Here is a 25,050-nt window from a genome sequence, read left to right as displayed (position 1 = left end):
GTGGTGTTTTTTCATAAGTTTTATAGATTGTATTTTCATGTATACATGTTTTAGGATCTTCAAGATCTGGATGAGGAATTTAAAGAAAGCCATCGTGAGATGTTGACTCGGTTTTATTTAGCGTTTGAAAGTATCTTTAAATATGTCACTGATTTGAACAGGTAATACAATATTTTCTGCCACAATTTAGCCTCCTATACCATGTTTGAGAATCTATTTTTATCTTTTAATTAGAGTCTTGTGGTTTAATTTTTTTAATCTTTAAAAATAATCTATGCAACTCTTATTTGAAAACTCATTTCTTTTGTTTAAATCTACTAACACAAGCCTTAATGCACAAAAATGTTTATCTACTTGAAGGCTTACTTCTTGATTCCCTATTTAGGCAGACTTTTTAGAAATTGATTTTAGTTTCAAATTTAAAATGTAGTATAACCTATTCCTCAAAAAAAAAAATCTGTAAATAAATTACACTATACTTTTTTAGCATAGTGTAATTTGTTTGTTAGTTGTTGTTTAATAATTCAAAATTGCTTTTTATTTATTTATAAATGTTCCACAGAAATGTTGAATTCCTTACTGTTATTTAAATTGAAAATCATCCATCCAAAGTTGCTATACAATTTATTACAATATATATTGCAGTAAAGGATCCGCCTATAAATTGCTACACAAAAAAGACAGAAAGAAATGGGGCGGATGGATTCTCAGAGTAAACCTTGTAGATTCAAAGATCAGCTTTTCCACAAGATAAACTCCTAATTTTTTTTTACACTGATGCAAACAACAACTATTGAAACATTTTCTTAGACTTTCCTTTATCACATTTGCTAAAGCATTTTGTATATCTTTGATTGTGTCAAATTTTAGTGTTTTTTTTTTAAATTTTATGTATAAAGTGCTGTAAACAAGCAAAGTACTATTGGTAAATTTATGCTACATTGGCCTTCAGCAAATATTCTTCCTTGTATGTTCTCAAGAGCTGTCCATTGATTATCATAGTTTCAATAAAAAAATTTTTGAAATAGATTTTTAAAATTTTTTGAAATATATCAAGAATCGTGGTTTAACAAACTGTACAAATTAAACTGATTGTAAAAATATTTAACACCATAAAAGAAAAAAATGTTTCTGTTTTTCTCTCAGATTCTTCTGCCATTTTGTAATTTGCTAAGTGAGCAAAAAATTATATTTAGCATTTGTTATGACATTGCAATCAATTAAGGTGCTTGTGCAATTTTTAAAGTTGTATTCAGAATCCCATTTTTTTACTTATTTAAAAAAGACCTTTTTTTAAACATTTATTAGTTGTGAAATTTTATTACTAATGTCAATTAAAGACTTCTAAACTTTTTACCTTGACTCGTGCATTTCTTTAAAATATTCCTATTAAAATAAAAAATCTAGTTTAGCTTAATATCTTAACACTCTAAATGAAGCTTGTTTAGAAAAATAATCAAAAGTTGACATAAAGTTATGTTATCAGAAAAAAGGTTATATGTAAGAAATCTTAGGATGATATGCAAAGTACAATTTTTTTAACTAAAATTGGCAGCAGATAAAAGATAATATGTTTAAAAATAGCAATATAAAAAGAACTAGTTTTTAAGCAATTCAGTACAATACGGAATGGCAAATAATAAAAAAGTTATTGAGAAAATGTATGAGGTGGAAAAAAATTATCAGTTTGTTAATTAACAAAAAAGAATAATTATGTCCTTCTCACCCAATAATATGTTTAAATATAAATATAGCAAAAGATTTTTGTCCATAAAAGTAATATGAAATGCTTGCTCTAGTGAAGTTAAAAGAAATCAGTACAAAAGACATTCTAGTTACGCTTCTCTTAATGGTTGTAGTAAGCTGCTTACTGGAGTGATTTTTGATAATTTTATTTCTTCAAATATTCTTTTAAATAGTTGGTTCTTTTTGAGTAATAATAGTTTAAACTTAGAAAAAAAAAATTAAAATAAAACATTTTCTAAGTTTCTATACTTTAATAAAAATAGAGTATAGAAGATTTTGTGTGTTTAAAGAATTGCAAAACACAAATCTATTAGATAATATAGTTGTTTAAAATGTAATGTTGTAATGATCATGTTTTTAGATTTCTCGGAGATCTAGAAGAAGGTGTTTTTATTCAACAAACGTTGGAAACAATTTTACTCACAAATGATGGAAAGCAGTTATTGGTATGTTAGTAAATAGAAATAAACAAAAAGACTTATCTTGATAAAAAAAAAAAAAAAAAGGGCTTAACCCAGAATTGCAGTTTTTAATGCAAAATGTAGTTTTTAGAAGTAAGAAATATTGTAATGCAAATCTAATTCAGCAAACATTTTTGCTGAAAGTAATTACAAAAAAACCATTCTTTTTATAGTTGTGAGTTGCTAGCTAAAGTAACTGCACTAATAATTAATTTTTTGTTAATCATTCCTAGCTCTAAATAAACAATATTCATTAATAATTTGTATATATTTTTTTATTTTTTCTTACACATATATTGGTCCTTGTAAATACAGTAAAAAAAAAAATTAATTTTTAATGTCTTTCCTTTCTAAGTTGTTCCTTTTCACATAAAAAAATTACAGAAAAACTTTGGTTAAACAATATTCCCATTTAGAGATTAATGCAATAAAGTTTGATAAACTGTTCAATAACAATTCCCAAAAAAATTACTACTAAGAGTTTGTAAGTCGTGATCATCAATTTCATGAAATTGTTATATACTTGTAGTATTTAATTGTAATTTGAATGTTTTAATGTAACAATATTATTGTCACTCTTTTAAGCTATAATTTTTACTTGTGGTTGTCAGACATCTTAGTCCTGTCTAGCTGTTTGTCCTAGATGATACTGTTATCCTTCCTTACTTGCTATGAGAGGGAGTGCCAGTTGCTTCTTGAATTTTCTCAGTTGAGTCTTCAGAAGCAAATGTAAAGCAGTAACTTCTGCTACAATGTCTTTCCACTCTTGAGATGCACCTGATAGTGCCTGGTCACTACCTTGTCACTTGCTGCAGATGACTTTATCTCTTTTTCTTACAAGAATTGCATCTGGTCCAGCCTAGATTCCTTGCTGCCCCTTCTACCTTTAAGCCACAAGAAATTCACAATCTTCTAGGACTAGTAGTTTCAAAAATCTATGAGAAAGTGTTAAAAATTTTATTGTAATGAAATACAAAAATGAAAAAATCAGAAATTGTCAATCACTTTTTAAAGGAAGGGTATGCACATTCACCTTTGTATAAGGTCTTAGGTAAATTTTACACTGATCAACCAATTAAAGACAAGAAAAAAACTAGACAACCATCTTCATGGACATGGGCTAACTCAGCTCAATTCAAGCAACTAGTAAACAATAGATATTGAGTGAGTTAAAAAAAATTGAGCCAGAAATTTGAGAAAAAGCTATCAAGATGTTTCATACCAATTGTCTAAAATGCAAGTTTCTTACCATAATCAAATAAAAACTCCAAAATACAGTGATGATCAAGCTTTGAGAGCCAAAAAAGTCAAAAGTTGGTAGAAGAAGATAGTGATTGACGACAAAAAATGTTTCTTATTTAATGCTATGGAAATGCCCAGAAATGCAAGATTTTACAGCGATAACATTGATATGTTTCCAGAAAACTTCCCTTCAAAAGTTCTTGTAAGGGTAGAAATTTCAATTGCAGGTATATTTACTCCACTTATTCTTAAAATCAAGTTATGCTCTATCAAATCTAAGTTATATTGAGGAATGCTTAATGAAAAGACTTCTCCAATTTCTTCATAAGTATTATCCTGAATTTCAGTACATATTTTGGCCCGATTTAACAAGTGCCCATTACTCAAATGTAACTGTTGCATGGATGGATGAAAACTTGAACTATGTTGCTAAGGAGATCAATCTACCAAATGTTCCACAAGCAAGGCCAATCGAAAACTTTTAGGGTTGTTCAGCACAAAAAGTTTTTAAAATGGCTGGGAAGCAAAAACAAACAATCAGTTGGTCAAAAGAATCAAAAAAAAAAATTGAAAGAAATTGACTTAAAGTATTTACAGTCCTTAATGAAGGGAGTCAAGGCAAAATTAAGAAATACAGCAGATCATGGAGTTTTTCATTATTTAAAAAGTGAAAACTTGTAAATGAATAAATATTTTACAAAATGCAAAAAACAATTTGTTTTTTTCTTTTCTTAGTTTTTGAGATATTTAATTTTAAACTTTGTCTCTTAACTTTTTTGCCATTATATATATACAGGGTGCGGCAACGATTAGTGAACTAATTTTTGGCTAGGTTTTGTGATGTAAATAAAATACTTTTGCAATTTGTTTTTGTTGGTTAATGTTTAATGAATGTCTAAGACTTGAATAAAGTTGTGAATAAAAAGTATTTTAGTTAAAAGTTTTACAATTAAAGCCAAAAGAACCAAAGTTTTAAATTTGATTCATGTGAGTTTGCCTGCTTGTGAAGTGATTTGTATTTCTGGAGTGTCTAAAACTACATTTTACAATGTGAAAAAACATGACAGTGCTGAGAGACCCCAAATGCTTTCTCCAGTGAACAAAAAAGTTTATAGAAATTCACTGAAAAGCTTAAAAAGCATGTTGAAAACAATTCTACTGTATCCATCAGAAAGATAGTAAAACTGTTCAATGTTGGTTAGAGGACAGTCAGAAGAACTCTAAAAACACTTGGAAAAGTCAGTGTGGTCCAACCTATATGGCAACTTTTGACAGAATGGCTAAAAATGTGAGATTGGAGCAATCAAAGAAGCTTCTGAATCAGCTGAAGCCATGCTTCGTCAACAGTTAAAGTTTTCTTAGATGAAAAACTTTTTAGTGTTGACAGTGTGTTTAATAGGCAAAATGACAGATTCATTGTGCAGAAGGGTGACAGAGTACCACCTGTGTTGCAGCAAGCACCCTCAGTCTGTCATGATGCTATGAATTATTGCTTTTAATGGAGAGAATTGTCCACCAATTTACATCAAAGAGATAGAAAAAATTACTTCTGCTGTGATATCAGCTTTCAAAATGTTATGTGGTGCCATGGAGGAAGAAGACATTGCCAGAAAACAATTACATCTTTCAACAGGATAACTCAACTTGTCATAGGTCCAGAAAAATCTAACAATATTTTCAGGACAATATGGCTAATTTCTGGCTCAAACAATTTTGGCCACCATCCAGCCCTGACCTGAATGCCCTTGACTATAGTGTCTGGAGTGTAGCTGAGAATAAGGGTTGCAAAAATGCACACTCAAGTGTCAAGTCACTAAAGTCATCAAATACCTATGCTTGGAACTCAACGTCAAAGGACTATACAATTAGCCCCTGCCAGTCCTTCCATCCTAGACTTGAGGCAGTGATCAAAAAAAAAGGAGACCTAATTGAATGCTAAGATGGGAAAAGCATTTATCTTCAATTTTTCTTTTATTATTATTCCATTAATATAATATTATTAATATAATTCATTTTGAAAAATGCTCTAAAAAGTTTGCAAATTGCTGCTGCACCCTCTCTCTCTCTCTCGCTCTCTTTCTCTGTGTATATATATATATATATATATATATATATATATATATATATATATATATATATATATATATATATATATATATATATATATATATATATATATGTGTGTGTGTGTGTGTTGTAGAAATTATGTTAATATTTCGAGTAAGAGTGCTCAATACAGCATAGTATAAGTAGAGTGAATATATTATTATTATACAAACTAAATAATTATCTAATAATTAGTTTATGTAACATCTAGCTGATTAGCATGTATGTATGTATGTATTTATGTATGTATGTATGTATGTATGTATGTATGTATGTATGTATGTATGTATGTATGTATGTATGTATGTATGTATGTATGTATGTATGTATGTATGTATGTATATATGTATGTATGTGCATGCATGCTTGTATATTTGACATATAGATGTAACGCAGCATACAATGTGCATTCTATTTATTTAGTTGTCCATTTGCTATGTCAGCTGACAAGATGGCTGTCAGCAATGTTTTATTAAAGAACAATAACAAGGTTATCAAAGTATAGGAAACTATTTGGTCCTATACAACTTACTGACCTTTAATATTTAAATAATAACTTTGATTCCAAATGTTAAGTCTTTGTTAATGTAAAGTACTTTGTAATGCATACTGGAATTGTTGTCTATATGTAAAATTTGACCTCACTGAGCTACCTCTAAATACTGTTCATTTGAGCTCATATCTGTCCTAATTTTTTTTGTTTGTTTTAGTATATTGGAATAGCATGAATAAGACAATCACTTTTTGAAAGTTGAAAAATAAGGACCACCCTAACCTATATTTTTTACTTTAGTGTGAAGTATTGTACTTATATGGTGTAATGCTAATGGTTGTTGATTTACGATTTGAAGGAGATGTTCGTGAAAGAATGCTTGTATCTTATCATAGATATTGGTATGTCAGACTGTCTATTTCATAATAAACAAGTGTTTTATTCTCAGGTTTATTTTGAAATACCAAAAAAAGATGTTTTGTGTTTTTTGTTTTTTTTTTTGTGTCCCACACCACTACTATGATTTGCCGGTTCTGACGCATTGATACTTTTCCTATACTTAAGGATTCTGACGCATTGATACTTTTCCTATACTTAAGGATTCTGACGCATTGATACTTTTCCTATACTTAAGGATTCTGACGCATTGATACTTTTCCTATACTTAAGGATTCTGACGCATTGATACTTTTCCTATACTTAAGGATTCTGACGCATTGATACTTTTCCTATACTTAAGGATTCTGACGCATTGATACTTTTCCTATACTTAAGGATTCTGACGCATTGATACTTTTCCTATACTTAAGGATTCTGACGCATTGATACTTTTCCTATACTTAAGGATTCTGACGCATTGATACTTTTCCTATACTTAAGGATTCTGACGCATTGATACTTTTCCTATACTTAATGAAATCAAGATGACGTCGTTAAAAAAAATGTGTAATCATGTTCTGAGTTATATTTTAATGAAAAAAAAGATAGTAGTGTGATTATGTTTTTTAATCATCATCAGGTCCGAAGATTTTATCATAGTCCATAAAATTAAAACAGGGTTTTAGTGTGTAGTGTCCTAGGGCTAGCGTGTGAATTCCGTCTTGTAAGATGAATCTTTTGTCGTCGTTAGCGCTGAGTGCTACTTTGTTGATTTCTTCGGTGTGAATATTGTGAAGATGAGATCGTATGACGTTCATGGTGGCAAGCTTTTCTGTCTTTTCCATTAAGCAGTCGTAATAATCTTTGTGAGTGATTTTCTTTTCAACTACGCATTTCTGAATTCCTTTGCATTTTTTGCGTTCTTCTTTAGTGATTTTGTAAGAGTAGAGTTTCGGTCGAAGTCCAACAAACTCTTTAATTTGCTTACCGCTGGTTTCATCCTTGAACTTACCGATAACCTTTTTATTTTAAACCCAACGTCAAATGCAAAGTTTTGAATGGCAGGATGATCTTTAGGAAAGTCGCTCGTGTCAAACTTTTCAAGTACATCATCGGCAATGTCCTGATAAAAATTTTCTGTTTCTATTTCGTAAAACAGAGAGTCAGTATCAGTCATGAGTAATTTCAGCTTATCCCCGTATTTAGGTTTCATGTAGTCATAGTGGTGTTCAAACATGAGTGTTTTGCTCAAATCGAGGATGCACATTCCCAAGTAAACAGGCTTGTCGTAGTAGACAAATATTCTTTTCATGTGAACCGCGATGAGATTTTCATCAAAAATTCTGTTTCGTTCATATCTAGGGCTTTTAGATAATTTTAAGACTTCTTTTCTTGTGGTAACAAGCCTAACATCAACGCGTTTTAGAATATTCTCCATGGTCTTGCCAAAGACAGAGTTGTTCATGAGTTTAAAAAATTCTTTATCAGATTCATTTTCAGCCTCGGTTCTTAATCTAGTGTTGAGGTCAATATATTGTTTCATAAAAGGTTCTTCTTCAAAGGTTATACCACGATGAATTTTTGTAATAACTAATCCCATTCGTTCATAGAGTTTTAGGTTTTCATGATGAATGACATATTTCTCCTTGTTGTTTAAAGTAGGGACCAGCTTTTCCACTTTTCCAATAGTCAATCTTTCAGGAGCTAAAGGATAGTCGTTGTGTAAATCGTGAAGCTCTTCAGGATAATCTAAATCAACTTCGAGAATGCAAGGCATGGATTTCCAATTTAAAAGTTCCTCTTCAGCCATCCATCTAAATCCTCTAACGGGAAGAGGTTTGCTCATAGCCCATCCATAGAGATTATTAGCGTCTAAATACTGAAGAAATTTCGATGGTTTTGAAGGATCATAGTCTGACATGTATTTGTTATTAGCAGTTCCATATCTATTGGAGATCATGCTAATTCCACCACGTATACCTTTTTGCACCATGTTGAGCATATTAATATCAGTTAACAATTCCAATTTAATTTTAGTTTCCTTTAACATAGCGTCCCAAGCTAAACCAGGAGAGGTGTAATACCAAGCAGGATCAAGACCGTAATGACTGAGACATGTGTTTCTGAAATCTTCAAATGCATCTGCAAGTATCAAGACGTCTGAAATATTATATAATTCGTGATAGTATTTAAAGGTTTTACATCCAAATTCGCTATAAACGTTTTGAGCATGTGCATAGTCTTTCACTGTTGCTGATTCATCTTTTAGCTTGGAATAAAAGGCTTCAATAGGAGGTAATTGCGTTTCAGTGAATTTCTCAATGGAGTCCACCCAGTCATAAGGGTAAATCCCTTTTCTCCTTATCAAATCAAACTGTTTCTTTTCGGAGTAATATTCAGCTACGTTTTTACACTGTTCGTTGGTGAGATTTTTAGCTAGTTTGTCTAAACCGAAAGGTAAGAATCTGATGCTGGCAATAAACCTTATCTCTTTCAATACTTTACAAAGTTTACCTTTCTTATTAGTGAATTCTCTCACTTTGATTTTTTTCGAGAAGCTGATATATTTTTCTTCATTGTTGGGTATACAAGTGATCTTTCCTTTTTTTCCACCTAATTTCTTGATGAACAAATGAGCGTCATAGCCAGACAAGTTATGAAAGACAACGGGAATAAATTTTGGAATTTTATAATCCAAGTTGCATTTGTTATGAGCAGCTCCTCGATACTTTCCAGTCAAATGACAGTGATCCCATACTTTATCATCATTAAGATCTTTTTTGCAAATGTGACATTTGGTTTCAGCTTCATACTTCTTCTTATCCTCATCAGTCTCTATTCTCTTATTCTTCCATTTTTTTTGTAGTGAATCAATCTTAACGAAAATCTTTATAAGATCAGCTTCAAGCATGGTTACAAACTTTTGAGCTACATCATCATCATCGCTTTCTGCTGTGTACATGACTGGTTTTTCTTTGTAAAGGCTGTCGTCAAAGCATTTGATGTAATAGCAGAAGGAGCTTGGAACGTGCTTTTGGTATTGTTTGGTGTATGACTCTTTATTATTATACTCAGTGTTGTCATCGATAGGTTTGATGAAACTTTCAAAGTCTGCGTATACGATGTACGGAACCCTCATAGACTTGTTATATTTTTTAAATTCAACAGTTGCCCCTTCTTTAGGAAGTTCGATTCTTACTGGAGCGTTATTATAGCAGTCTTCTTGATGTTTTTGGAGTTTTTCTTCTTGGTCATAATCTTGAAGACATCTTCTGCAAAAATATCTTTTGTGTTGATGTTTCGATGTTAAGGAGCCAGCAAACCGACTGAAATTTTTAATGAGACAATAATGTTCTGTGTCTTTGTTTGTAATATACAACAAATCAATGCAGTGCTTTCGGTCAACAAAGCTAGATATTCGCAAAGGGTAAGGTTTTTCATTTTCATACCCAAAGACATTTACGCTGATAGTTGGATTATTTTTCTCAAAATCACCTATTTTATGATAATTCACAGGAAACTCCATTCCATCCCAGTCTAGCTCTTCTGATTTTAGAACCAAGTCTTCATCAATTCTTTCGTTGTCTCTATTTTTTAGATTCAACGCTCGAGTAACCGACCATTTAAAGCATTCATTGTCCTCGTTTTTCATGTTGATGATCGCCTTTTTGTTTTTCAGATCATCAGGCAACACAATATAGGATCCACCGCTGATAGGTACATAATCAGTAAAGTTAATGTCCATTCTTAAAATCTTTGATAGGGTAGAATTAGATCCTAAAGCATTGTATTTGACACTACTTTCCAAGACTTTTTCTTCCATTTCGCTCATTAACTCTCTTACATCTTTAGCCTCTAGAATAATCTCTGATCTTGATGAAAAGGCTGCTTCCCGAGTCACTTCTTCACCAGTCATGATACTTACGGATTTCATTTCACACGTTAAAACAATCCTTACCTTTGTATTCCTTTCTCCTTCCATGGTTTGAATGGCAGACTCTCTCACCAAATTAAAAAACGATGCAAGGTCTTAATATTGAGAAGAAGGTGTGTAAGAAAATTGTCTCACAGTATGCTCTGCCGAATGTTCAGTCAACTTGAATTCTATTTTATAAGGTTTTTGCACTGGCTGTTTATACACTGTTTTTAATACAAGTGATTTGATAGACTTTATCTTTTCATCGATTTGTTTCACTGATTCGCTTACATTCTTCTTGACTACTTCAGGAACGTAGGGATCTATCCATTCTTTAATATCATTAAACTTAGTTTTAACATAGGACGCCACACTTTTTGTAGCTGCCGTCAGACTTGAAAATAAAGGTCTTGGTGCTGGAACCGGTCTAGGTGTAATAACGTTTGTTGAATCTATAACCGGTGTGTTAAGAATAGAGGGTTCATCTCTTATCATCCTATTTTGCAAGAGAGCAGAAGTTTCGAATGAAATCAAGTCGTCAGACCTTGGTCTTGGAGCAGGTACAGGTCTTGGAGCAGGTACAGGTCTTTCAGAACCAACAGCAAACCTTACTTTTGTCGGCTTTATTGAAACTTTTGTCGGCTTTACAGAAACTTTTACAGGTGGATGAACAAACCTTACTTTTGTCGGTTTTACAGAAACTTTTACAGCTGGTCGAACAAACCTAACCACGGTAGGTCTTTCATTAACAGGCAAAGGTCTCGCCTCAGTCGTGCGTCTACGAGCTACAGGTTGAGGAGCAGGACCACTTCCAATGATGGTAATATTTAAAGCTGCAATGAGATCAGCTTTTTTCATTTTATAGATACCTTTGATATCATCACGACCTTTAGCCATCTCTCTTAATTCTTTTACAGTCATTTTATTTCGATCTTTTCGATCATTAACAGACTTTTGGTCAATGACAGGTTTTGTTGTTCTTATTGCTTCAACAAGCTCTTCCCTAGAAGATTTTCACTAAGATTTTCTTTAAGTCAATTCAATTTTTTTTTTAAATCTTGGCACACTTTCAGCATATTTTCTTCTTCGAAAAGTTTTTACCGTTTTTTTTAATTCTCCCGTGAAAAGAATTAAAAAATTATTTGGAAAGACGTGAATACATATTTTTAATCTCTCTAATATGTTCAGTGATTTTACGACAATTATTACGTCCGCTAGCATTTAGTTTCCAATTTGTTCCTATCAGGAATTTATTACGCAGATCAATGTCTTCTTTTATATTTCTGATCACTTCTTCAAAAGGTGCTACTTCAACCATTTCTTTGAAAATGATTCGATGTTCCTTTGGAAGTTTTCTTACGTTTTTTAGAAATTTAAGCAAACTTTTTGATTTAGCCGTATCAGAAGTTGACACAAAGCTATCATCAAGGGCATTTAAAAGATCATCCTTTTGCATGCTTTCCATCTTTTTATTTATGCCAAGAATTTTATTTAAGTCAATTTTTTAACATGTTAAAAGTTAAAAAATTAATTTTGCTGCTTTTTACGTTTTTCAAGCTTTTCAGAATTTAAAAATTCAATCTTGATTCCATTATCAACCTTTCCATCTCGACGCTCTAAATATCTCCATCCACGTCCAGTTCCTGCCATCGCTTTGTAAAGAGACTTGTATTCAGTCACCTCACCCGTTTCAATTTTGGTTATTCTCACAGTGATGGGTTTATTCTTAACAAAACTAAGCCATTCCCATTTCGGATCAACAGGTTTTTTTTCTTTTGGAGGAGGCTTTTCTTTTTTTTCTTTTGCTCTTTCTAAAATCTCATCTTTACTAATCAAGTTGTTTTCAACCGCAAGCATCATCAACGTTATTAAATCATCTGCTGTTTTACTAACGCCGTTTTCATTCAACAAATTTTTCAAATACGATGTTGTATATCTCATTTTATTATACCAAGATTTTTTTTAAGTCAATTCAATTTTTCCTGAAAAGACATCTTAATAAACAGCAGTCATGTTGGTTCCGTCTGAAACAAATTTAAGCAGTTTGTCAGAGATCACCACTGCAAAAATAACGGTATTTGCAATAGTTGAAGTTCGAAATTTAAGGTTTACCACTAATTCAGCTGTTTCCGACGTCATTCTTTCTTTTTGCTTGCTGATATCCACAAAGAACAACGGATATAATTTTATATATTCAAGCAAGCTTAACCCAGATTGACAAACAAGTTCATTTGTGCCGTAATATTTTTCATCAAAAGAGAACGCATCTGAATAAGCCATAACCACTCTCTTTTCTCCAAAATTCAAGTCGTAATTGTAATTTGGATACTTTATTCCATTAACAGTCACGTAAAAATTGCTAACATCACAATGGTCGAATAGTGACGGATTAACTGTTTGACTGGAATTTCTGTTTGTCTGAAGTCCGAACAAGATAAATCTTGGAATGCTTTTGTCAGTGACTCTTCCAAGCGACCAGGTAAATTCTGTTTGACCGGCTGGAATAAGCTGTCTTTCACATTTGTTTGATTTATAAGCCACTTGAATGGGAATTTTTTGAGCTATTAAATTCATGAAATCAGTCTTTTTCGAAATATCTAATTCAACGCGAGGCATATAAAGTCTGAATTTTTTTAAGGTTGATCATTCCTGCACTAACGCTCTCCGCTCTATAAATCGCATCATCACATTCTTTCTTTGTAAAGGTGATGGTATGCCTAAACCCATAAACAACTTTGTCATAGGTTTCGCAAAATCCAAAAATGTGCTTCAACGGAATTTTAAACGAAAAAGCTCCAACGGATGTAGTGTCTGCAAACAAGTGGTCTCGTCTAACATTGAATCCTGAATTTCCAACAAGATTTGACGTATCCATATACCACATCTGTTTTAATCCATCAGCAAACTGAAATCCATAAGGATATTTCATCAATCCAAGTATGGTGGTGGCTGGACCTGGATACATCACTCGTTCCACTTGCTCTCCCGACAAGTCATAAGTCACATCATTAAACAAATACAACAAAGCGTTGTTCACCAGTGCAATGTTGTCTTTAGCATCGTAAAAGGTTCCATTGCTCTTTTTCAACACTCCTTCAATAAGAATGTAAGCCTCTGATGGTACTGTTTGAATCGATTGACAGTCAATCTCAAAAGTAATCGTGCCTGAAGAATTTAAATCGAGATTGGTTGGAAGATACTCAAAAAAATCAACTTTTTCAATACCAATATCATACTCTGGGTTCTCAGTAACTCTTAATCGCTCAGTACTTATCATTTTTTTATATAATAAAAAATTATTTAATTCATTTAAATGTCTCTTATCGCAAGACATTGCAAGTTTATAACAAGTCATCGCAACAGAATGCTATCTTCATACTATTTTCATGCCCTGCCCTATTTTCACCAGGTCTTGAATTCGAATAGCGTTCTTTTTAGACATTTTCTTACTTTGAATAGATGAACCAGTCTTTAATTTCTCAATGGTCTTTTTACCTTTGTCAATAGCCACATCTCTAGCAGTGGAAATGGCTGAAAGGGCTAACTCTGTCCCAGCAGATTTTGCAGCTGTAATCGTTTCTTGTCCAATTTTGCTTGTTGCAGCATTTTTAAGCAAATTCACTGTTGCTTTTGTAACACTTGACGCAGCTGCTCTTTTTATGAAATTTTTAATCATGTCTACAATACCACCTCCACCAACAACGTTCTTTTTCACATATCTTCTTTTGTTCACAATGAGCATTTTTTTAAATAAAACAATCTTTTTAAATAATTTTATCAATAGTCCTCATTAACGATTTATATTCCTCTTTATTAATCTCCCCTTGTCTCAACAGCTCATCGCAAATAGCAACAGCCATATTTCTTGACTCTTTATTCCCAGCATGCCATGCAGCAATACTCAATTCAAGCTTTTCCACCAACGCATTAGGATCGCTCGGAAGAATAATAACACCACGACCTTTTATACCCTTTTCAATACGCATCATTTTTTCCCAAATAGGAGCAATAAGTTGTTGATACTTTGGTCTTCTTGATGATTTCGGTTTATGCGGTTGCGAATCAGATCTTATAGCATCACTATCCATTAAAATTTTTTCATAATTTTGCAAATCTTCATCGGTATAGCTCTTTGGTATTGTTAATTCAGTCATCAGTTCCCAAAGACCTTTTGTTCCATTATACTTTTCTTCACCGACAATGATATCATTTCCATCTATTTCAACCTCCATTTTTCCAATGTACATTTTATCTCCAACTTTGTTCACTTCGAAAGGTCTTTTCTTTTTTTGATCGACTGACAGGCTTTTGATCATCTTTTCATTGCTCTCGATGATGGGTTTAAATAGCTTGCTCACATCAGCTTGAAAATTCGTATCTGAAATGTTGTCATTCACGCTGTTCTGATAAATCCTCTTTCGTCTGTCATTAATTTCTTTCACAATTTCATCCCTTTTATTCAGGTCTTGTATTTTAAAGAAAAACATCTTTTTAAAATACGTTGAAAAAATACATAAATTGGTTTTTACGACTACGTTGATCCTTTCTTAAAATACGTGGAAAAATACATAAATTGGTTTTTACGACTACGTTGATCCTTTCTTAAACAAATTGTTAAATGTTTGAATCGCGTCTTCTCGTCCTTTTTGGATCAAGTTTTCTTTAGTAACTTCATCTATTCCCTTTTTGGTTTTGGTTCGTATTTCCTCCATCAAGGATTTAAATTTTTGAAGCTCATCAAGAATCAATTGAAACTCTGAATCGTTTATTTTTCCATCCATCAACGCTTTGGAAATGTGCTCGCTAATCATATTCAATTTCGACTCTGCCAACACTTTGATCTTTTCATGCTTCTCCGCTTTTAATGCTAGTTTTTTGTTGACTTGTCCTCCTACAATTGATAAAAAACCCATTCCAATAGCTACACCTTCACACGCAATTGCAACAGGGGCAGCAGCGATGGTTGATAAAAGGCCAATTCCAGTCACACCCAAAGCAATGCATAAGGTTTGCATTGTATTATCTACATTAGAAATGATCCTATACACGCGATGATACTTTTTGCTTAGATGAACTCTTTTTGCTTTTTCATTCTCTATCTCTTTTTGTATCTCGCTTATTTTCTGAAGCCGGTAACTATGTCCTTCATCTGCAGGAGCTGTTGGAAGAACTGGATAAAGTTTTTCATTCAATATTTCCATTTTTTTATCAATAAAAAAATTATTTTAAATCAATGTAATTAATCTTACAAAGTTTTTCTCCTTTTTTAACAATCACATCCTGTTTGCTGTTACTATTCACATCCATAATAACATCATCTACAGACTCTGAAATAATAACTTCGTTTTTTCTATAATTCAATTGATCAGTAATTTTATTCATTAATGTTATCACTGCAACACCTTTCTCCAAATTCAACCCAATGGATAAAGCTATCATTGTATGTGAGAGAGCAGCAAATTTAATGTCTTTCTGAGCAAAAATCTCATATTGTTCATTAACGTTGAAATAAGGTGGATGATCTAACGTTTTCGTAGACACAATAATGTTGTTCGGTCTTCTTTCCTCCAACTCTCTAACCCTCTCTTCCAAAATTTTTAATTGCAAATCCAAACTGTGGACTTCTGCTGAGGTAACATTTCTAAAAAACTTGTGAGGAGCATGCATTTTACATATTAAAAATAAATTTTTAGATCATTTTTGCAAACTTAACAATTCATTATTATCTACCCATGAATTAAAGGAGTCTGGATATCCTAACCATTTGACTAACGACTTGCTCTTGGTTTTGCGAATGATTTTTTCAATTCTGAATATGTCTTGATGTGTCTTTTGCATCTCCTGCTCGTAAAAGGTGCCTTGAATTTCTTCACCGTTAGCGTCAGAGATTTTATACGTGGGTGGATTCGTATACTGAACTTTTGACACTGTAAAAACCTCCTCTGTCCATCTCGGTGTATACCCTTTTTCAAAATGAGACTTCTTTTTTACGATACGCACTTGATCACCCATTAAGAATTTTGGTTTTGCTGGTAATGTTTGATCCTTTCCATACAGATTCCACCATACCCTACCTTTATTCTTTTCATCGCTAGCTTCAACTGGTGTCATTTTGATAGAAGAGTGCTTTGTGCTGTTGTAATTTTTCACCATCTCATCTAATACGTCAATATATTTATTGGTATTGTTGGCTGAAAAATATTTAAACATTCTCTCTTTCATCGTTCTGTTCCATCGCTCGACAACAGAACTTTTTTCCTCGTTTTCAGTGGAGTATAATTGCACACCCAACGCTCTCACGTGCTTGTTGTAAAACTCTTTTCCTTTATCTACCCACAATTTGACGCATTTTCTTTCACCAAAAATCTTTTTCAATGATTCTGCCACTTCAAGACCCGTTTTGCTTTTTAACGGAACGATCCATCCATACTTTGAAAACACGTCAATCACCATGAGCAAATATTTTACACCCTTGTTGAATTTTGAAAACGATTGCATGTCCACCAAATCTGCGGCCCATATTTCATCAATGTCGTTTACAATCACCCTTCTTTTAAAATGATGAATCACCGGTTTATGAAGCTCCTCTGCAAGCTGGTCTGTCCATTTCAAATCACTTACACCCAATCCGAATTTAGCTTTGGCTTTGATGATGGGAGCGATGATTTTTCGCTCGCTTATTTCTTTTTGAGTGGGATTGGGAATCGAATTCATTTCTTCAAGCATCATTCGATCTTCATATTTTCTGCTTTGAACGTCGTTTAAATATTTATATGCCAAATCATGGTGATACGCTGCATTGTCCACTCTATCCACCGGTTTGCTCCACTCTTGATACATGTCTGTGGAAGTGAGCCTTTTGTCCAAATTGGTTCCAGGCCCTGCAAAATTCATCCCTGGAATGTACATTTCTCCTGGAAACTTTGCCCATGGAAGCTTTATTTTTTTTGAAAAATTGTTGATCGATTCCACCAAGTCTCCTCCATTGATCGCATGCGAAGATGATCCTTTGGGCGTATGCGAAGAAACAAACTTGCATTTTGTTATCCCACAAGAGTTGCAAGTCCCTTTCAACATAGACCTATTGTTTTTTGTCATTTCCTTTTTCAAGTGAATGGTTTCAGTCTCTCTTCTACACTTAACGCAGTACATTTTAACATATATAAAAACTTTTTAAATATAAAAAATGGAAGTGATGAAATTGTCGTGTAAAATTGGGAAAACCAAAAGAAACAACAGCAAGCTTTTACCGAGAAGCATTCGAGGAATCATCGTTGGAAAGTCTGGATATGGAAAAATAACGTTGCTGCTCAATCTACTTCTCAGACCGGGATGGCTAGATTACAACCGATTGTATGTCTTTGGAAAATCCCTTTTTCAACCTGAATACAAAATACTCAAAAGATCCTTCGAAAATAAACTTCCTAAAAAGGATATTGTTGATTTGTTAACGGATGATGTACAAGACGAAATGGAAAAATTGAATTTAAACCCTGAAGATGTTATTAACAACCTTTCAAAAAAATATTCCAATAATGATGATATGGAGTGTCAATTTTTCGAAACAGCAGACGATGTGCCTGAACCTGAATCCTTAGACTCAACCAAAAACAATTTGATGATCTTTGACGATTTGCAATTAACTAATCAAAACAAGTGCGAAAAATATTACATCCGAGGAAGACACTCTAACGTCGACTGCTTTTACCTCGCTCAAAACTATTTCGAGATTCCAAGACATACCATCAGAGAAAATGCTAACTTTATTTGTCTCTTTAAACAAGATCAAAAAAGCGTTAATCACATTTATCAAGATCACGTTTCCTGCGATATGAAAATAGAAGAGTTTAAAGCCTTTTGCAATCATTGCTGGAATGAACCTCACGGATTTGCCGTCATTGATCTCTCTTCTAAAAAGAACGAGGGAAAGTACCGAAGTGGGTTTGATGATTTTTTATTTTTCTAAAACAATTTAAAAAATAATTCTTATTTAAAAAATGTCAGGTATAATCATCGATGTAGATGGAAAATCAAGTGTTATCACCACTGAATTTTTAGATAAAATCGTTTTTAACGAAGGAAAAAGTTATGAAATGGCTTTTCTCGGTCTTGAGACTTACAACAGCATTCCAAATGTAAACAGTAAAAACAATTCTTTCAAATACAGCATGAACAATGGAGCTAATTGGGAGAACATTATCATTCCATCAGGAAGCTATGACATTAAAGACATCAATGAGTATTTGCAAAAGTCTATTTTTAACACAATAAAAACAGCTCAACGTGGAAGTTATATTATTGCAAATAAAATTAATTACTCTCCAAACAACCTTCAAATTGGAATCAATCTTAATACTTTAAAATCAACCATTAAACTTGGTTTGAATTATTTGATTGACTTTAACGTGGAGAACAGCATCTCTTCAGTTTTAGGGTTTACTAAAAGAAAATTAAATTCCAATTCCGAATACGAGTCGGATAATATCGTTAGAATTTCAAGCATTAACACCATCAGAATCGTTAACAACGTGATCGGATCATCCTATATTAATGGAACCCAATTAAATTGCATTTACTCGTTTTATCCAAATGTTAGTCCAGGCTATAAAATCATCGAGAGACCAATGCATTTGATTTATCTTCCTGTTAAACTGTTTGAAATTTCAACAATGGTTACTCGCATCATTGATCAGAATGGAGATTTGGTTGATTTTCGTGGAGAGGATATTACAATACGATATCATATTCGAGAAGTGAAATAAATAATTTTTAATACATAAAAAATGAGCAATTATCAAAATATCAAAATTAATATCTCCCAGAGCCATTCTGATAAAATTAAAAAAGCCATTCAAGACAAAACCGATACTAGCATTAAGCTTTCTCATCAAGACTTGAACGGTAAACATGTTCTAGCTATCACTAATGTGCAATTGAACAAAATTAGAAAAGCGTATGAAGCTGGTAAAGGAGTCACTCTTAAATTGAGTAAAAGACAATTATCGCACAACTCAACCATTGAAGGTGGATTTATCGGAGCTCTTTTACCGTTATTAGGTATGATAGGCAGCACTCTTGCTACAAAAGTAGTTCCTGCTCTAGCCACCGGATTGCTAGCAGGTGTAGGTTCTTCTGCCGGCTCTGCTATGGTTGATAAAATTGCAGGAAGAGGTATCGTTTACTTGAAAAAGAATGGAAATGGAATGAAGATAAAAACTTTAGGTGGAGAAGGATTGTTTATCACCCCATGGACTAAAAATGTTCACGGTGATGGACTCTTCATTAAAACTGAAAAAGGTTATCAATCTGTTGGAGCTGGTTTATTACTCGGACCTAACTCACCCTTTAATAGTATACCCTTTTTAGGTGCTATTCTATGAAAATCGCTTGTTAAAAAATTCGGATAAACTTTTTAAGAAAATAAAAAAAATGATCAACTTTCAATGGATTGACGTAGAAGGAATTGTTTTACCTAATGTAGCTTTAACTAACTTTCAATTGATAAAGGCTGCTAAACAGTTAAAATTAAAAAACTTTCAAGGCGTGTTTGTCAGGGATGAGTTACCAAAAAAGCCAAGAAAAAAAGAATGTGGTATTGTGAATACGGGCGATTCAAGCACTGGTGGGTTTCATTGGGTGTGTTGGTTTAAAGACGGTGACAAAAAGTATAGTTTTGATTCTTACGCTCAGCCTCCTCTTGTCGAACTTGTCGATTATTTGAAAAGTCCGGTTTATTATAACAGCGAGAGAGTTCAGTTTGGTGATACGTCTTATTGTGGCCACTTGTGTCTTTACGTCTTGAAAAAATTACAGGAAGGGGATGACTTTCAAGAAGTTATCAATACCTTGTGGTGACTGCTTAATGACTAAACAAGAAAAGCTCGCCACCATGAACGTTTTCAGATCTCATCTTCACGACGTTTACACTGAAGAAATTAACAAAGTCGCACTCAGCGCTAACGATGACAAAAGACACATCTTACAAGACGGCATTCACACCTTGGCTATCGGACATTACAAAACAAGGCAATAAACAAGAACAGGCATCTTAAAGAACTGGTATATAAATAACATGATTATTTTTATACTTCTTCTTGATTTTTAAAGACGACTCTTAAGTATTGGTTTTGTCATGATATGAAGTGTTCACCATTTTTTATGCATCCTTAAGTATAGGAAATGTATCAATGCGCCAGAATCCTTAAGTATAGGAAAAGTATCAATGCGTCAGAATCCTTAAGTACAGGAAAAGTATCAATGCGTCAGAATCCTTAAGTATAGGAAAAGTATCAATGCGTCAGAATCCTTAAGTATAGGAAAAGTATCAATGCGTTAGAATCCTTAAGTATAGGAAAAGTATCAATGCATCAGAATCCTTAAGTATAGGAAAAGTATCAATGCGTCAGAATCCTTAAGTATAGGAAAAGTATCAATGCGTCAGAATCCTTAAGTATAGGAAAAGTATCAATGCGTCAGAATCCTTAAGTATAGGAAAAGTATCAATGCGTCAGAATCCTTAAGTATAGGAAAAGTATCAATGCGTCAGAATCCTTAAGTATAGGAAAAGTATCAATGCGTCAGAATCCTTAAGTATAGGAAAAGTATCAATGCGTCAGAATCCTTAAGTATAGGAAAAGTATCAATGCGTCAGAACCGGCAAATCATAGTAGTCACACCAATTTGTAAGTAATAAATTGGTATCAAATAACTATTTTTCACTGAGTATAAAAATGTATACTTGCTAAAAGATATTTTGACAGCTACACTAGTAAAGGAAATATTCAAGATGGCCAATCTTATTCCTCTGCCTGGTTGGGCTTTCTTTGTGATTAACTGAGAGCTGAAAATACTTAGGAAATTCAATCACATTCCACTAGATAAACTACCATGGTGTGACTTAACAAAGTCATATGTTTTAAGAAAGTCCTTATTTAAGAAATTACTAATTTCGTATATATAAAAGAAACATTTGCGGAAAATAATTTTGTTGTTTTAACTAGATATCTAGTTAGAAAAAATAACTAAATTTTTTTCTCTAAATGTTTATTTTATGTATACAAAATTTCTGTCATTTCTTAAATTAGAGCTTTCTTAAAGCATAGGACTTTGTTAGGTCACACCACGGTATATGTTTTTTATTCTTTTTGATCTTACCTGACACTGCTCCAGTTACATCAAGCATAGCTATGGTTGAAATAGATACATTTGAAAACCAATTCATTAAATCTAGCAGTAGTCTTTTGCTGGGTTTTGTCATACAGCTTGTATGAGCAATATTTCTCTGTGTGCTCTTGAATGATGGTCCAAATTATTGATAAATGTCACCCATAAACTTCTCTACAACACTTGGTAGACAGCAACTTGGATATATAGTCAATGAGTAGAGCCAGTGGATATAGTTGAAGTTAAGTTTTGATTTAAACAAGAGAAATAGAAGAAAAATACGGATTAATTTAAAATTGTATTAAAAAAATAATAATAAAAACAAAATTAACAGCAAAGCTTAACAAAAAACTAAGAAATTATTTTAATATTCATTTGCAAAATTCAGTACAAGTATGCTTTTCATTGTTTATAATTATACTTTTTTAAGTTTTTTAGTGCAAATTATTATTTCTGCTTATTAATAAATAATTATTGATGAAAGAAAACATTTTTCTTTCACTTTAAAAAGTTTTTGTCATTTTATTTTATTTTAAATTTTCTGTTAAATATATTTTCAGTGTAAGAGAAAAAAAAGAACAGCTGTGTATCTTAAGTTTGTTTATTTGCTAATAAAGGATGCAATTGACCCATATCCAGGCTTTTTGGGTTCTTAATGTGATGAAGTTACCTGGCCACTAATTAGATTATTTTTTCTAGCTTAACACAATAATATTACAGCTATAAAAGATAAAATTGTGTTTACTTTTTTGCAGAAAAAAGACAATTTTATTCTTTTTAGCTGTAAAAAGTTGTTATGAGTTGGTAAACTGTTTGTAGCTCTATTCATATAAGTTCTGAATGCATCATGTTGTTATCAACTAGGTAGCTATTAGGAATGATTAAATATTACTCTATGGTGTCAAGAAAAAGTGAAAGATGACCAAACCTGTGGATCAGATTTTGATAAATACTATCATGAGATGCTTTTCAATCATTTCATTGCACAGATAAAAGCAAAATGAAAGTGCTTGACAGTCATATTTCTGTCAAAAAAAAATCTTCAAAAACAAGTTTAGTGAACATGTTATCAGCTGTGACCATCCCAATCACCTGTCTTAAATGCATGTGACTACATTTATTGGATTTATCTCAAAAAACAAAAATATTTGCACACCATTCAGAACGCTAAGTATATTGAGTACACTATTCATCAAGAATTCACTTATCTCCACTGCCATGCTTTGCTCTGCAATTGATAATTTTTATTGAAGGCTCTTTGCAGTAGATGAACAATATGGCAGTCATATTGTCGTTTATAAATCCCTGTAACTACTCCTAATTTTTGTTTAGTCAACTGAGGTGACTAAATAAGAATTAAGAGCAGTTATTTAATTTAGTCACCTAAAAATCAGGTGACTAAATTAAATTTTTGAAAAGTTATTGTAAAATCCTGTTTTTTAATAATAAAGATCAGAAACTTTTGTATAATAAAATAGTCAGATAATAGAAACTATCATGATTTATATTGTATTATTCTCATAGTGCTTCAAAAGCTTCTGTTGATTCATATATGGATGATGTTTGCAAGTTACTTCGCAGTACTGGTTATAGTTCTTTAGGAAATAGTAAACGACCACCAAAGTACCCAGAGGATTATTTCAAGTAAGTATTTTGTTGTTAAAATTTATAGAATCTTTTGTTATCATATATTTGGTGATAGATCCTACTAGCAACTTAAGAAGTTTATTATTTGATGGTTTAGAAGAGTTCAAATATCTGAAACTTTCATAGAGATGCTTATTGGAAGGCTTCGCTCAGATGACATCTACAACCAAGTGAGCAAGTTTTTCTTTTTTATTGGCAAATTTTTTTAGCTTAAAGTTTATTTATATATTTATTTTTTGTAAAAAAATTTAATCTATTGTTAAGGTTGCGTCCTATCCATTACCAGAGCATAGAAGTACTGCACTTGCTTCTCAAGCATCAATCTTATATGTGATATTGTATTTTGCTCCAGATATTCTGCACAATCAACCTGCTAAAATGAGAGAAATTATTGACAAGCACTTCCCTGATAATTGGGTTAGAAATTTATGATAAATTAAATATAGATTTATGTCAAAAATGTGCTTACTTTTCTTGTATCTTCAAAGCCTTTTTTTTATTAGGTGATAAGTATTTACATGGGTATTGTTGTAAATTTATGTGAAATGTGGGAGCCATATCGTGCTGCTCGAAATGCGTTGAACAATACAGTGGACATGCAGAATGTCAAAGATATTGTATTTTATTTTATTTCTTTGTTGATACTTACTTTTGTTACAAAAATAATTTTGTTTTGTTCCTTTTTTAATAAAAAAAACCATGTTCTTACTAAACACCAAGTTGTATTTTACAGAAACATAATTACAAAATAAACAATGTAATTTTATTGAGAAATATTTTGAATAAAACTAAGATAAAAAACTTATACATGTGAATTCTTTCACTCAGGCAACTCGTTTTATCAAAAAAGTCTCCTCTCTAAATACAAAGGTAAAATTTTAACTTTCTTTACTTAAAAATATATTCAACACAGTTTTAGATTTTGTGCAGGTACAAGCTGTACAAAATGAAAACTAATAACATATTCTACAATCTCAGAAAATATTTAGAATGCCTCCTTTTACTTCTGTGAGGCTCTCTTTGGTCAGCAGTTTGATGATTCTTCTAATTTCTCTCAGTCAGTTGTTTTCTAAAATATTGAATGTAACCAATTTCAATTGTTTTTTCAAAGAAATTATATAGAAATGTTAGTTTATATATAAACTGTACTTATTGTTTACTGCCACATCCAATAGTTTTTTATTCAACTTGAATATCTATTTTGTTCATTCTTAAAAATTAAGAAAAAATGTTGAGTGGCTTTTTTTGTTCCTTTCCTTGTATAAAAGTAGATAAATAAGGTTACTAACTTAAAGAAAGATTGAGATTGATTGTAGTGAAATAGTCAATTTATAGTCTTGATAAATAAGTGTATTGGACTCTAATCTTTCCTTATATTTCATAATTTTTAAAATATTTCTTCACCATTTTAAAAAATATGTATATTTTAAGTTTTATATTATCAATAGCATTTGTTTATTTTAGACATTAGGTTTCCTAAAAGAAGGTGTCTTGACTGAAGAACTTATTCTTGATAATATTCCTAAGTTAATGAATGTTCTTCGTGAATGCAATACAACATATAGATGGTTAATGCTTCATACTGCTGAAGGAAGTATGTCAATCTATGTTATTTTAAAAGTAGTTTTTGCACTTAAAAGTTAAATAGACTAAAATTCTATATTAAAATTCTCAGTTTCAGATACACACAAAAAGTCAAAGCAAATTCGAGATTCTATTATTTCATATGGACATGATCCAGTCCATTTATTTCAATTATTGCTGAATACATCTCATTTTGAATTCTTACTGAAGGAGGTTTATTTTGCATTTATTTTTGTTAAATAAAAGTATTGCATGCAATTATCAATGTGTTGCATGCACCTATCAAAGAAAGTTAGAAAGAACACAGGATAAAT

The 25,050-nt window shown here is 32.0% G+C and overlaps 2 protein-coding genes across 5 annotated transcripts in view; both read left to right on the top strand.

Moving 5' to 3' along the window:
* Positions 1 to 25,050, top strand: part of LOC145187972 (WASH complex subunit 5-like) — a 36,243-nt gene that overhangs the window by 1,170 nt on the left and 10,023 nt on the right. For 3 of the 4 annotated variants that reach the window (XR_016450150.1, XM_090079937.1, XM_090079936.1), the window contains 10 exons: positions 55 to 161; positions 2,108 to 2,192; positions 6,349 to 6,449; positions 23,030 to 23,149; positions 23,250 to 23,322; positions 23,417 to 23,569; positions 23,656 to 23,769; positions 23,981 to 24,022; positions 24,617 to 24,746; positions 24,828 to 24,949. Coding sequence is in view for 2 of the 4 variants with exons in the window: in XM_090079937.1 (XP_089936063.1) it covers positions 55 to 161; positions 2,108 to 2,192; positions 6,349 to 6,449; positions 23,030 to 23,149; positions 23,250 to 23,322; positions 23,417 to 23,569; positions 23,656 to 23,769; positions 23,981 to 24,022; positions 24,617 to 24,746; positions 24,828 to 24,949 (1,047 nt within the window). In the remaining 2 variants the exon portion in view is untranslated. Of the gene's footprint in view, positions 1 to 54; positions 162 to 2,107; positions 2,193 to 6,348; positions 6,450 to 23,029; positions 23,150 to 23,249; positions 23,323 to 23,416; positions 23,570 to 23,655; positions 23,770 to 23,980; positions 24,023 to 24,616; positions 24,747 to 24,827; positions 24,950 to 25,050 lie in introns of those variants that run through there. The other variant, XM_090079938.1, reaches the window with a different exon arrangement.
* LOC149892473 (uncharacterized) lies at positions 17,312 to 19,532 on the top strand. The gene is made up of 2 exons (XM_090079939.1): positions 17,312 to 18,279; positions 18,401 to 19,532. Exons 1-2 carry the CDS (start codon positions 17,529 to 17,531, stop codon positions 19,102 to 19,104), a joined length of 1,455 nt encoding a protein of 484 aa, XP_089936065.1. The 5' UTR covers positions 17,312 to 17,528; the 3' UTR covers positions 19,105 to 19,532.

The sequence above is a fragment of the Hydra viridissima genome, unplaced genomic scaffold, assembly GCF_058129835.1.
Source record: "Hydra viridissima isolate aposymbiotic clone 2 unplaced genomic scaffold, HvirCarnegie_v1 scaffold_2, whole genome shotgun sequence".
Lineage (NCBI taxonomy): Eukaryota > Metazoa > Cnidaria > Hydrozoa > Anthoathecata > Hydridae > Hydra > Hydra viridissima.
Note: the sequence above shows the minus strand (reverse complement) of the source record. Positions and strands in the feature narration are given on the sequence as shown.

Bases quoted from the DNA above. Each gene is read 5' to 3' on its own strand.
- LOC149892473 (XM_090079939.1), top strand. From the start codon at position 17,529: ATGGAAGTGATGAAATTGTCGTGTAAAATTGGGAAAACCAAAAGAAAC. The intron at 18,280-18,400 runs GTGGGTTTGATG...CTGAATTTTTAG, and splicing joins GAACGAGGGAAAGTACCGAA to ATAAAATCGTTTTTAACGAA.